The sequence below is a fragment of the Melospiza melodia genome, chromosome 2 (assembly GCF_035770615.1).
Source record: "Melospiza melodia melodia isolate bMelMel2 chromosome 2, bMelMel2.pri, whole genome shotgun sequence".
Lineage (NCBI taxonomy): Eukaryota > Metazoa > Chordata > Aves > Passeriformes > Passerellidae > Melospiza > Melospiza melodia.
In genome coordinates this window covers 60974544-60987379 of record NC_086195.1, presented here as the reverse complement: position 1 = coordinate 60987379, position 12836 = coordinate 60974544, and the positions used below count along the sequence as shown (strand labels likewise).

The window sequence follows — 12836 nt, the reverse complement described above, 5'->3', positions numbered from 1 at the left end:
CTTTTTCATTTGAAGCTATTCCCCCTTGTCCTGTCACTACACCGGTAAAAAGTCCCTTTCCAGTCATTTAGTGAGAGTTTCTTGGGGCAACGGGCACAGCCCTGGCAGGGATAAGAAAGGCTGCTGAAGTGGAGCTCACAGAGCTGAACATTTAACTACAATATGCAGAAATGGAAGCATCTTCCATCCCACAGCCTTCAACATCAGGCACTCTTCACCTCCTAGAAATTCTTACACTTGCTAAGCCATATGGGCTTTCAAGTGCTTTACAGCATCCTACTACAACTCTAGTCTTATTAAAAATCTTGTCAGTAACTGTGAATGATGAAATTGTGCCCCATCACAATGATGCAAGATAGTTCATATCTCATAGAATTTTGACCTCAGTACTCTTCATACACATTCGTACTTCTCTGCGTCTAACGCTCTCCAGGCACAGTTTCAAATTCATCTCAACACCATGAGGGCTAGAAGCACTTTTCTAAGGGGATGTTGTAATTTTGCATAATCATGACTCCAGAAAAAATCCAGACTCCCTAACCAGATATGTCTCATACTAACCCTGCAGACATGAACACAGAGGCCACAGAAGAAGGAGTAAATTAGAATGTGAATTAAAACATGAAATTTCCTAGACACACAATAGCTTTGCTTTATTTATTTTATCTTTAATTGAAGCCCTAAAGTGGACTTTTCTTGAGAAGACAAGCAGAAAATCTGGAACCTGAGAATAATCTAAAGAAGCTGCCTTACAAATGTGCCTATCTGAATTCGTGTGTATACATATATATAACGAGTTACTGCCCTAGGATGTTTCAGTAGAGCTCCTATAAGCATCAAGCATTGTCATACATACAAATAGAAATGGTCTGAGTTCATGAGGAAATCCTGAAAAGATAAGAGAGGTTGTTTTATTCCTTCAGGGAGGCTGTGTTCTTCGCTTGGACTGAGCCCTCACCAGCCACTCTTCTTGTTAAGACTTCTCTCCTTCAAACAAGGGACCACCCAACCAGGTAGTTTGAGAAGAGTTTATGATGAACAACAACAAATAGCAGCATGGGGAAACAAAAAGAAAAATAGGGGGTCCAGGCAGGAAGGATAACAGTGTCCAATGGACAAATTTCATATTGAGAAAGATAGGAGGAAACATGTCAAAGAAGAGGATACAAAACCAACTCTAGAGCTCACACCAAAAGACAGAGTTCAAAATTATGGGAATAGAAGGAGAGGAACATCCAGCAGTTAATGACCTAGCTGGTTTAAGTTCAGAGAGAATCTCAAAAATCAGGACACCAGTGCTACATAGCCTCTGTGAAATGGAGAAGGTGGTCAGTGGAAAAGATTGAAGACACAGAAAACCCAACACCACCTTCCACATGCTCAGGACCAGAGAAGCAGAGCTCTGGAAGCTGAGGGAGAAGCAGCTGTTGGAGAACATTAAGCCTGCACAGTGATGGAGCCTAGGATATGGTGTGTGCCTCTGTGGGAAACAAGTGGCTTTTCAGACACCTGATTGTATTCCCTGGAAACATTTTGATAGGAAAAACAATTTGTTAGGCCTGAATGACTTCTTGGAATAAATCGATTTTCGTCCTTTACCAGGAATGACCATACATCTTGTTTACAGCATTACCAAAAGAGGGAAACCTGAAAGAATAACATAAATCCGTACAGCTCACAGAAGTCAGCATAAAGCCAGTTACAGCTGGCCTATGCTATACAAGGTAGAAATAAAATGGTCTTGAACACTCCACATGCTGGTGAAAACCTTCCTGCTCATTCCAGGAGAGGTTGATACTGGCCATGGCTGGGGAAAAGACATTGAACTGGGCAGAGTACCTGTGAGGTACCTCCTGTGAGGCCCTTCTTAGCCTGCATGTAAGGTAAGAAAAGCATGGCAGCTTTACTTCCCTGGTCTACTGTCCTAAGCAGTCCAGTAATGATCACTGGGATTTGTTCTACAAGTTCTGCTTCCAAGTGAAGGAAGGAAGCCTGTGGGCTGGGGTGCTTGGCATCAATAGAGGGAGAAACATCTGCTTATGGAATGCAGGTGGCTGCAGAATCTTATTTTTTTTTCTTTTTCTATTTTTTTTCTTTTTCATAGGAAAGAGCATTCCCCATGGCTACACACACAGACATCAGATTTAAAAATAGCCAAGTTCCACCTCGACTGTGGGTGAGTGAAAGACAGAAGACAGATGCATTGGCTGCCAGCTACACTTGACATCTACTTTTTCTTTCCTCACCCTGGCAGCCAGCAGTTGCACACATGTGCACAGGTAAGGTCCTCAGTGGCAGAGCACACGGTGTCTGCCTCCCCCTCAATTCACTGACTGCTGCCTGCCAGCCGTGTGTGTCTGGGAGCCACATAAACCCACACTCCCCATTTAGTGCATCAGGCATGTATAAAAATCACCAAGTTCCTCCTATTTGTCCTACTTAATTCACAAATTCCTCACTAGTCATTTATGTGTGGGGATTGCTATCGAGTTCATTGTAAAGGTTAACACATCTCTGTTTCTGGCTTGTTTTGTTAACTCCTTTAGTGCTTGATCCACATGGACACTTTCCATGGCTCCAACCTATATAGTGATTGTGTGTGCTTGTGCACGACTGGTCTCACTTTCAGAACCTGGCCCAGGCCAATTAAAAGTGATCAGTTTCAAGGAACAGGTCTTGGTCTTGCTTCCTTCCTCTTACCCAGACTGCAAGAGATTCCTCCTCTTTTTCTTCACTGCCTTTAATCCACCCACTGTTTATGCTTCCAACCAAATTCATTCAATGAAAACATAAGGCACTACTGCCCACATACTCAATGCTACTCTTCATGTGCTCATCAGCAGTAGAAGCCACAGTAATTCAGCAAATTTGGCTATTTTATTTTCAAACATGTTTACAAGCATCCCTTTATGCATTTACCTAAATCACACGATTTGCAGAGAAGTCCTTTCCATGGAAAATTATGGATGCTGAAAAGTCACTTGCATTCAAACCACAACTTGACAAATTCAGAAAAGGAAAATTCATCCAGTGCATTAAACTTTAATTAACTGGATGTCAGGGCACTATTTGAGGGCAGTATCACTGTAGATTTATGTTATTCTTACAGGTTTCCCTCTTTTGGTAATGCTGTAAACAAGATACCTTTGTCTAACCCACTGTGGACATTCTTAGGTTTTTACATGTGTTTTCCATAATTTTAGTGTGATATGATTTCCTAATAAATCTGTTCTAGGAGCATCCAGGCTGCATTAGGGTCTTGCAGACACACTGTAGAGCACAGTAAGTATTTCTTGTTCTACATTTGGAGCTTGACATGCTAAGCATCACATTTCTGGTCCAGGAAGATGGACAGGAAGAATGGAAAAGACCCATTATCAGAACAGCCTTACAAATAGAACAGACTTGGTCTCTTCTGCATAATGACAAGGCATTGAATCTTGTTCAGTTTAACAAAAAGAAGGCTGCAGAATTGATATGACCACTACTAATGAATACTGACCTAGGAAGGACCAACAGATGTCTGGGTTCACTCAGGCATGTCTTCTCTTTCTGTCTGAAATGTTTGCCCAGGTGGAATTTTCCCATTTGTCCAAAATTCCCAGACATTTGACCTGAGCAGCAGCAATAACTGTAGCTATGCTCTGCATGACCAGAAAGTCCAAGCTAATAACTGGTGTATGCAGACATATCAGCAGTACAGCACACATGCATATGCCTGTTTTAAAAATCCCACCTAAACCTGATAACATAATAAAAGAGAACTCTTAATCCAGAGGCCAGCATACAGGAAAATCCCACAGCTGGATGCTGAAGGTGTGCATACTCATTTTTCACATCAGTGTTTTCAAAAGTGGGGAGAAACAGCTGGTGGAGTAATTTTCCAGGCATCATTGGGAATCCTCCACCACCATCAATGTTTAAACCACAAATGGGTATTATTCCTGAAAAATGCTCCTAAAGGAAATTAAGAGGGAAGTCCTGTAGCCTTCCACCTGTGGAGAGATGCTCACAGTGGTCCCTTCTGCCTTTAAAAACTCCTCATCATCCTCCATTTCTCAAAATACCCTTCTCTCAGGAGAGCTGTGACTACTCACTGACATCACAAGGACAATCTTTGGAGAGGTCAAGACAACACGGCGGTGCAGGGGCATGACCACCCTCATGAGCACACCTGGCTCCTTACAGAGGCAGCTGGATCTTAATGCCATGTCTCCTCTAGTCCAACAAGAAAAGGAAAAGACTGGAAGTGGAGACCAAGAGACGTAAGCCAAAGGCTGCAATCAGACGAAAAAGAAGATTTTGTTCCAAGAGCCATACATCTCAACTGGTTTAAACATAGCAGCCGCTCCCAGGGAAGTCACACTCGTATTTGTGATGGAGCACCTGAGGGTCCTGCCTGTCCCACAAACACTGGCAGACCTCAGCCAGGGTGAAGGTCAGCCAGGTCCTCACATCTAGACTTGGTGGCCCTAGTACCTCAGTTCATGGGACACTACTATATTTTTCCCCTTACCCAGCTGCAGGCTGTTCCTGCCAGCAGCCTCAAAGCTCCCGACCTGTTATTAAAACAGCCTCAGAGAAAGTAAACATGACCAATGGAAAAACAAAAAATATCACCCAAATGTCTAAGGAAACCATGAGCTACATCCAGCACAGATTTTTCAAAAGGACAAGGATTTTCATGGCTCAGCGTTCTAATTTGTTTGACCGTTTATTTCCAAGGAACACATCCAAGAGTGACAAGCTCCATTTATTTCAATGGGCAGCATATGCCAGCAACGTGAATGGCGTACGCTGTAAAAGAGAATGGATGTTTTCAAGCATCCTGGAAAGCTGTCCTTTCAGCAGACAGAGGACATGGAGGTAATAGAAGTGCAGCTCTGCTCTGACAAGCAACACCATAAAAGCAGCATCCTGGCTTCTCATGTTTGATGTCTCCCCACAGCAGACCTGAGAGATTTGCTCAAGCTGAAAGTGAAAAATTATTACCTAATACCTGGCCCAGCACTGGAGAGAGCAGTTGGATTCTTTCATTGTTCTACTTTTCTAGGCCAGAAGGACATCTCCTTGGGACATATGGCCACTTCGGGGTGTGAGTGCTTCACCTTTTTAGACTTTCAGAGGCTACCCACTAACCCAGGCTATTCTCACAAATGACATCACCTTCAAAGCTCTGTCTGATGTGAACATGAGATGTTCACACAAGAAAGTGCCTTCTATTAATAAAATACCATCACGTGGCAGCACTGTTTTCAGTCTTGTCTCTTTGTACTACATCCTGAAGACAATCCTCTTCTCAATCTTGCCTTTCCACTGAAGCCTGAAAAACTGTGAGTTGTGAGTCTCTCTCACAAATTCAGTACCACATAGAACTTGATATTGTTTGGTGGCCTGTGACACTTTACTGTAAGTCTCACAGGAGTGGGCAACTTTTATTGGCTATCATTAATGAATTAACTAATATTAGTTCTGTGTTAGGACTTACCTAGGGAGCAATCTAGTTCATAAGGTTTTATTGGCTTGTCAGCAAGCACTGGAAGTCAAAATAGAATGATTCTCGACTTGCTTTTCAGTAAGATGGCCCCAACAAAGGTTGGGTGTGGCTTTGTTCATACTGAGTCTTTCTCTGGACACCTTTCATTCTCATTAAACTTAAGAGGTTGCTAGAAGGAGCAGTGTGAGCTGCAGTGTTGTCCACAGGAATCCACTTCCCCTTCTCCTGTACCTCCAGCCAGGCAACATCTCAAGCCATGTAAAGAAGAAGAGACGTTCCTGACTCCCTTACAGCCCTCCAGCATGGCAAAATGAAATCCCAAATTCTCCTTCAGGAGATTAATGTCCACCTGTGCTGCAAGGCTCACTATCCTGGATTTAGTCTGCAGTAAGGCCACAGCCATACAATACCCCTGGATGCCCATTGTACAGGCTGGAGACCCTTGTTGTGAGACTGTTTTTCCTATTCACTTTCTCTTCAGCAGGTGCAGCTTGTAGGTTGCAGTTCCGCCTTTTCTGGAGAAGCCAAATCAATGCTGTTCATGCCATTGAGGGCATCTTTGAAACCATGTAGGAATATTAGCTTGCCTTGACGCCAGTGAGATGCTTGCTTAGTGAAGAGGCCAACCATAGGCTTGTGGCTAGCTCTGTGTGTATTTGGGGATAAACCATAAGGTGGCTTTGCATCTACGCAGCTTCCTTTGGGACCATGCTGATTGCCAGCATGTAGGTCTCTACTTGCTATGAGCTATTTCCAAGGGAAAAGACAAAAAATGGTTGAGGGAGAGCTACAGTCATCCTTCCTTTGTCAAAGTGGAACTTTTCGTTTCCATCAAATGCACTTTTGTTTCTCAATTTCTGGTTGTTTCAGGTGACTTCCACGCCTGGACCAGTTGGCCCCATGTATGTTGAGCTCTCAAACCCAGTCTCTTGCTCCAGGTGTGAGTGGTGAGAGTCAGGAGAGTTCTCTGCTGGGAGAATTTGTCCCTGCTTCTGGGCTTTGGGGCTCTATTAGGTCAAAGAAGAGCCAGGCTGTCAGCTCCAGCATTTCTGACTGGCCTTTTAAGGCTAAAGATACAGACTACACCCTGGGTCTTGCAGTTGATGTGAGAAGATTTGCAGTATCCCAGCAGAGAGGTTTGGGAAGACACCCCAGGCCTGTCATGCCCAGGGAAAACTGGGATCCTCTAGATTTAACACATCTGGTAGTGGAGAGTGGGGTAATAGAATCCCAGTAACCAGTGCTTTACGAGGTGTCAAAAATGTCCATCATAACTGAACAGCCTTGTGAAGCAACTGTGTGGTCTTTTCCTGAAAATTAAAACTAAAAAGCAAGCCATATGATGGCAGCATCTGTAGCAGAGAGCAGGGTGGCTTGCATGAATTAGCAGCTTCCTGGCTGTTATCTGTGGCAGCCTTAGCCAGCTACTTATTCCATCACCTGCAGCTTCTGTGGGCTGAGGCCTCAGACTTACACCTTGGGGAGCACTGCAAGCCAAAGCCCCCAGCACTGAGCCACAGTCAAAAAAGAGCTGGAGAAGGTCTCCTCCACAGCTTTCTCACTGAAGTCTGGGATCGTGGCATTTGATGGAATAGGATCTTGGGTCTTGGAATGTGGAGCACAGTGGCCTTGAACGGCTCAGATCCTGATCTCCAAAGAGCCCCTGTGAAGGTTACCAGTAAGGTGGGCTGACTGGGGATGTGCCACAGCCTCGGTGACTTGCATCCAAATCTTCCTGGCATGTCCCAATGCAGGCAAGAATAGATTAGTCAAGAATCTCCAGAAGCCCTGCTGAGATCATGTTGGATATCCATGGAACCAGTGCCAGTATGTGGGGTCAGAGCAAGTGATAGCCTCCTGCTGCCTTGGAGACTTGCTATGGGTAGGAGAAGAGAGATAAATCCCCAAATTTCCCTGGAAGAAGTGCTCATTAGGATCCATTTTCAGGCATTTCTTTCCCAGGTGGGCCAGGTGTCATGCAGGGGGGTTATATTCTGTGCAATAGTATCCACCATTAAAAAAAAATAGACAAAAACCCAAAATTACTCAGATATTACTCAACTCATTCTTGTTAAGGTCCTGTAAATCATATCAAGTGCAGAACCTCTCCCCTTTCAGAGATCTTCCAGCCTGTTGCATATGGATGGCCCTCAGGGATCCCTGCAAGTGTCCTCCTACCACCTCTCCCCTGTTCTTCTTGCTGATGGGACCCAGAACCACCCACTGAGCTGCTGGTGAGCAGCAGAATCAGTTCTGCTCTGTCTTACCCACCCCTACTGCTGCCCGTTTTTGGGGGCTTCTGGCACAGAAAAGTCCCCATGGAAGAAGATGATTACACCCAGAAAAGTGGCCATGGCACCCATTTGAAGGGATCTGCAGGGAGGGTAATGAGGATCAGAGCAGAGAAGGCACTGCCATCTGGCAGGGGCTGGAGCAGGGTGACAGCAAGAGGAGTCACTTTGGTCACAGGCATCCCCTGACTCAGGCACGAAGGGGCCTGGCTCCATCCAGTCTCCTGAGAGCAGAAAAGCCACAGACTCATGGCTGACTCCCTCGCCTCATTGTCTGTGCACTGGAGCAGGGAGGGCAGGAGGCAGAGGGAGTGAGGGAGCCCTTTTGTCCCCCTGGCTCTGACAGGTCCGTGCCTGCCACGCACTGGGATTGGGGGTGGGTGGGAGACAGGGCAGGGGGACTGCCAAAATAAACGAGCTAAGAAACCAGTCTGATGATTCTCCACAAGCTTGGTGTACATGATGCAAATTGATGTTTAAAGCTTATTTATTAGCTTACATGCGAAATGCCAGCGGTGTTTTTCTAGATCAGTGGGTATCCAATATTTGGGCGGGGGGAGACAACGGCAGTGGGAGCGAGCATGGCTAGAGACTGTATATCCAGAGGCTAGGGTTTATATCATGGGCTGCTCTCGACTGTTATAATTTGTGGCACAGATTCAGCGAGAATCTGATCTGCTGAAAATATTTGGGCTGTGAAAACTCCCACACTGTGACAGATGTCAAGTCCAATTAAGTGACTCGTGTCCAGGTTTCTGTCCAATAGGCTTTCCCATTAAATACCAATTTAAGAGGGAAAAAATGCCGCCCCCTTTTCTCCGAGCCTTTATCTCTTCCGACCATCTCTAGGCGAAACCCTTTGGTACCAGAAGTGGAGCCACACGCATCTCTGCTCCGTCTGTCTGTTTCGCCCCTGCCACCTTCCGCACCCCTCCTTGGCTTCTTTGCCGCTCCGGGAGGGGTGGGAGGAGGAACTGCACTTTCTTTTTATGCATGTGAGCGTACCTTGTCCTGCACCGCCGTTATCTCTCACAGCCGCTCCGAACCCGCGCCGAGATTTTCGTTTATTTCGTTTTGTTTTTCTTTTTCAGCGTTCGCATATTTTCCTTTATTTTTCACTCGAAAGATGCAGGAGGAGTTAGGAAGCTCAGGGACGGATGGGGGTTTCGTTTATCCTTTTTTTTCTCCCCTCGCCAGTTCTTGAAGGACCAGAAGAAGAACTAAACCAAACATTCATTTTCCGACGGCGTCTCCCCAGCTCCTGCCCCTCTCCGCCGGACCGGTGAATTAACAAAACCTCACGTTACAACCCCCCCCCCCCAAAAAAAAAAAAAAATAGAGAAGAAAGGAGGGAGCGACGCATTGTTACCCCGACCCGCGGCGTGCCTGTGCGCCGGGCCGCGGCGGAACAAAGCCGGCAGCGCCGCGCCGGGCTCCGCGCCCCGCGCTCCGGGCTCCGCGCCCCGGGCCCCGCCACCGGCCCGGCCCGGCCCGGGAGCGGCGGGGCTGCCGCAGGGAAGGAGAGGCTCAGGGGGCGGGAGAGAGGGAATAATCCCGGACGGTGCCGGTGCTGTCGCCGCATCCCTTTTGTTATTTATCGCGGTCGGGGAAGAGGAGGAAGAAAAGCGGGGGAGAGGGCACTTTCCTCCTCTAAAACCGACCGGCCGAAGCCGCCGGTGCGCTGAAGCCGCTGCCCCGGACAAGCGGGCGGAGGAGGACTTTGATGGGGAAACGCTTTTTCTCCCCTGATGCATCGTAAGTAACTTAAGTTGATATTTATACTCCGCAAACAAACACGACAGTATAACATCTCCCATCTCTGGAGCGCTGGAGGCCGCGGCGAGGGATGAGATCTGCCTTTGCCCATTCGAGCAGGACACTTTTTCGCTCGTAATTAATTTTATTTGATTTTGATTTTTTAATTTTTCCATGCTCCGCTCCTGAAGGGTCATTTGAACTGTAAAGAAATCGCCGAGGGGGCGAGGGGACCTGGACAGAGAGGCTATCCAAACGGCTCCGCCGAGGTAAGCAGCCTTAACAATATCTTTCCCTTTTGCAGGTAGCAGGGAGCATGGGTTTACAGCAATAATAATAATAATAATAATAAAAATAATAATAATTGTTTAAAAATAGAGACGGGGGAGGGGGGAAAGAGCCTCTTTCCAGATCAGCTCGCCAAACCTCACCGTACAGATAAATCCAAATCAAAGCGAAAAATTCAACACACACCGTTAGAGAAACCTCTAAGCAACTTTCTTCAGGAATCACCGCTTTAATTGCCCTTATTCGTACAATCAGCCTGCAAATCCTGCCTCTCTAACCTGCTTTTTGCATAAGCCCCCTCGCTTGGGTGCCAGTTGAAAGGTGATTTTAAACCTTTCCTCTGTATCTTTTTGCCCCACGAGATCACTGATACCTGACTTGCGCGCTAATGGGGTTTTTTCCCTACCCCTGCCTTGTGGGCCTGATTAACGCTCCTTATTAAAAATCGAAGAGGAAGCGTTTCCGACGGCCCTGGCAAGAGCCGGCCCTTTCCCGGAGAAGGAAGAGCTCTCGTCTCCCACTCCCCAGCCCTGGCTGCACCTCGGGGAGCGCTGAGCCTCGGCCCGCGGCGGAGCGCCCGTGCCCCGCCACGCGTGCCCCGCGCCTCGCCCCGCTGGGGCAGCTTGGCTCTACCCCTGCCTGGGGGGAACTCCTCCTGCCCATGTGGTTGCTGTTGGTGTCATTATTACCACAATAATAATAATAGTTTATTTTTCCGAACCGGGTCTGAGGCCCGACTGGGACTTTCCCTGGAAACTTTATGTGGAAATAGTTTGCAATCTTAATTCGGGGGAAGGGGGGATGCGATGTTCCCTCCTCCATCAGGCTCGCTCCCCACTTCGCTCGACACCCCAGCTGCACACACGCACGCACACACACACACATTTGTGTCCAAGGTTATTCACTAGTTGCCTGATGTATTGTTTTATTACATGCCGGCATGTCCACGGACGCGCTCGGATTTGTATTGCTGTCTACATGACAGATGGTGCTCTGTGAGGCCGCAAGAAGATACGATTCAATTTTCTTTTGAAAGGCACGTCCGCATTTATTTATTTATTTATTTAGCCTCCCCCCCTTTTCGCGCAGGGAGGGGAGAGGAGGGAAAATTTAAAGGGATGGAAAAGTTCGGCCTCTGCTTTGAGGTTTTGTTTCTTTTTGAATCTGACGCTTAGGAAACGGAAACTCTCCAAACATTCCCATCTGATCGTTAGCAAATCGCTATCTGCACGATTAGCATCAGGAAAGGAAAGAAAGAAAAAGAAAAAAAGAAGGAGCACAGAGAAAAGAGCAGAGGGAAGAGCCTAGCAGATACATCGGATCCCGTAGGGATTGAGGAAATAAATCTCCCCACTGGCCTTGTTATATTTGTGGAGCCTTGAGCTGTGTATTTAAAAGTATCATGTCTGTAGCCTGGATCCCATAGAGCGTTTTCGAAAGAGAAACAGTTAAGCAGAAACTGACAGGCTAGAAAGAACAATATTAAAATTGGGGGCCTGGACGGAGAGGGGGGCGGGGAATCACCATATTATTGGAACATTGGATATTAGCTTGCTTGGAAAAAAAAAATCCTCTATTGCTCTCTGGGCCTGTTTCAAGACCCAAGGAAGCGCAGGGAATAACGGCAGGAAGTATATTCCGCTGAAGCTGCCGTCAAACGCTAGAGAAGGGATGGATAAATGAGGGTATCGTTTATCCCCGGTATTGCTCTCATTAGTACTCTCTGAAGGAGCCGCAACTCGTCCAGCCGGCTCTCCCCCCGCCCCGGTCGGGCGGTACCGGCGCCGGGGGCAGGGCGCGGGGACCGGCATGTCCCCCGTGTCCCTGCCCGTGTTCCTGCTCCCCGCCTTGCCCCTGTATCCCGGGGCCGGGGCCCTGACCCGCTCTCTTTGCTTCTCTGTCTCGGGAAGGCTCCTCCGCCCCCTCCAAGATGATGCTTAGCCCGGACCAAGCTGCCGACTCCGACCACCCCTCCTCGGCGCCCTCCGACCCGGAGTCCCTGGGCGGCGCGGACGCCCAGGCGCTCAGCTGCTGCGTCTCCGACCCGGAGCCCGCCGAGGGCGGCGGCGGCGAGGGCCGGGGCGGCGGCGGCGGCGGCGGGGAGGGTCGCGGCGGGGGCCGGCCCGGGCTGCACCCGCCGCCGCTGAGCCGCGAGGAGAAGCGCCGGCGGCGCCGCGCCACGGCCAAGTACCGCTCGGCGCACGCCACGCGTGAGCGGATCCGCGTGGAGGCCTTCAACCTGGCCTTCGCCGAGCTGCGCAAGCTGCTGCCCACCCTGCCCCCCGACAAGAAGCTCTCCAAGATCGAGATCCTGCGCCTCGCCATCTGCTACATCTCCTATCTCAACCACGTGCTGGACGTGTAGCGCCCGGCGGAGGCGCGGAGCCCCGGGACCCCCAGTGCCGCCGCCCCGGTCCGGCCGCGGCGGGCAGCGCCTTCCCCGGGCGGGCGGCGGGCGCGGGGTCCCCGCTGCTGCGCTCCCCGCCCCGGAGGGCTCCCGCCCGGTCGAGAGCCCGCTTTTCGAAGAGAAGTGTAAAACCGGATTGTCTCTTCAGGCTGTCAAGTGCCCCTTTATATATATCCAAAAACATCTACTTGTGACCTTAAACGTGTGACCCATGGGTGCAGTTAAAAATAACTATTTTTTATTTATGGTAGAAGGAGTTGACAATTTATTTTTTTCAAGATTTATTTATTTTTCAGAGTGGTGGCAATTTTACTTTGGATACTTCGTGCCAATTGGTTTCTATAGTCGGGTGTTTACACTTTCTCCTGTGGAATATTATGTTTGACTTTATGAGTGTTTGTTGGGATCAATACAGTGTTCATTTAATTTTATTTTTAATTTATTTTCTCCCTCCAATTATATTGCACTTGTGTACCACAAACCTCCCCTCCCTCCCTGCTTATAAGTATATTTTATATATATCAAGGCATTTGTTCTTGACCTTTTTTCTTTCTTTCCTTGTGTGGGATCAACAACCACTAGCACTTAACTAGGAGAG

At 48.1% G+C, this 12836-nt stretch overlaps 1 protein-coding gene across 1 annotated transcript; it reads left to right on the top strand.

Annotated features, from left to right (window-relative positions):
* Positions 1-9339: 9339 nt before the first annotated feature.
* NHLH2 (nescient helix-loop-helix 2) lies at positions 9340-12196 on the top strand. Its single transcript, XM_063150413.1, has 2 exons — positions 9340-9812; positions 11742-12196. Exon 2 carries the CDS (start codon positions 11762-11764, stop codon positions 12194-12196), a length of 435 nt encoding a protein of 144 aa, XP_063006483.1. The 5' UTR covers positions 9340-9812; positions 11742-11761.
* Positions 12197-12836: the final 640 nt, after the last annotated feature.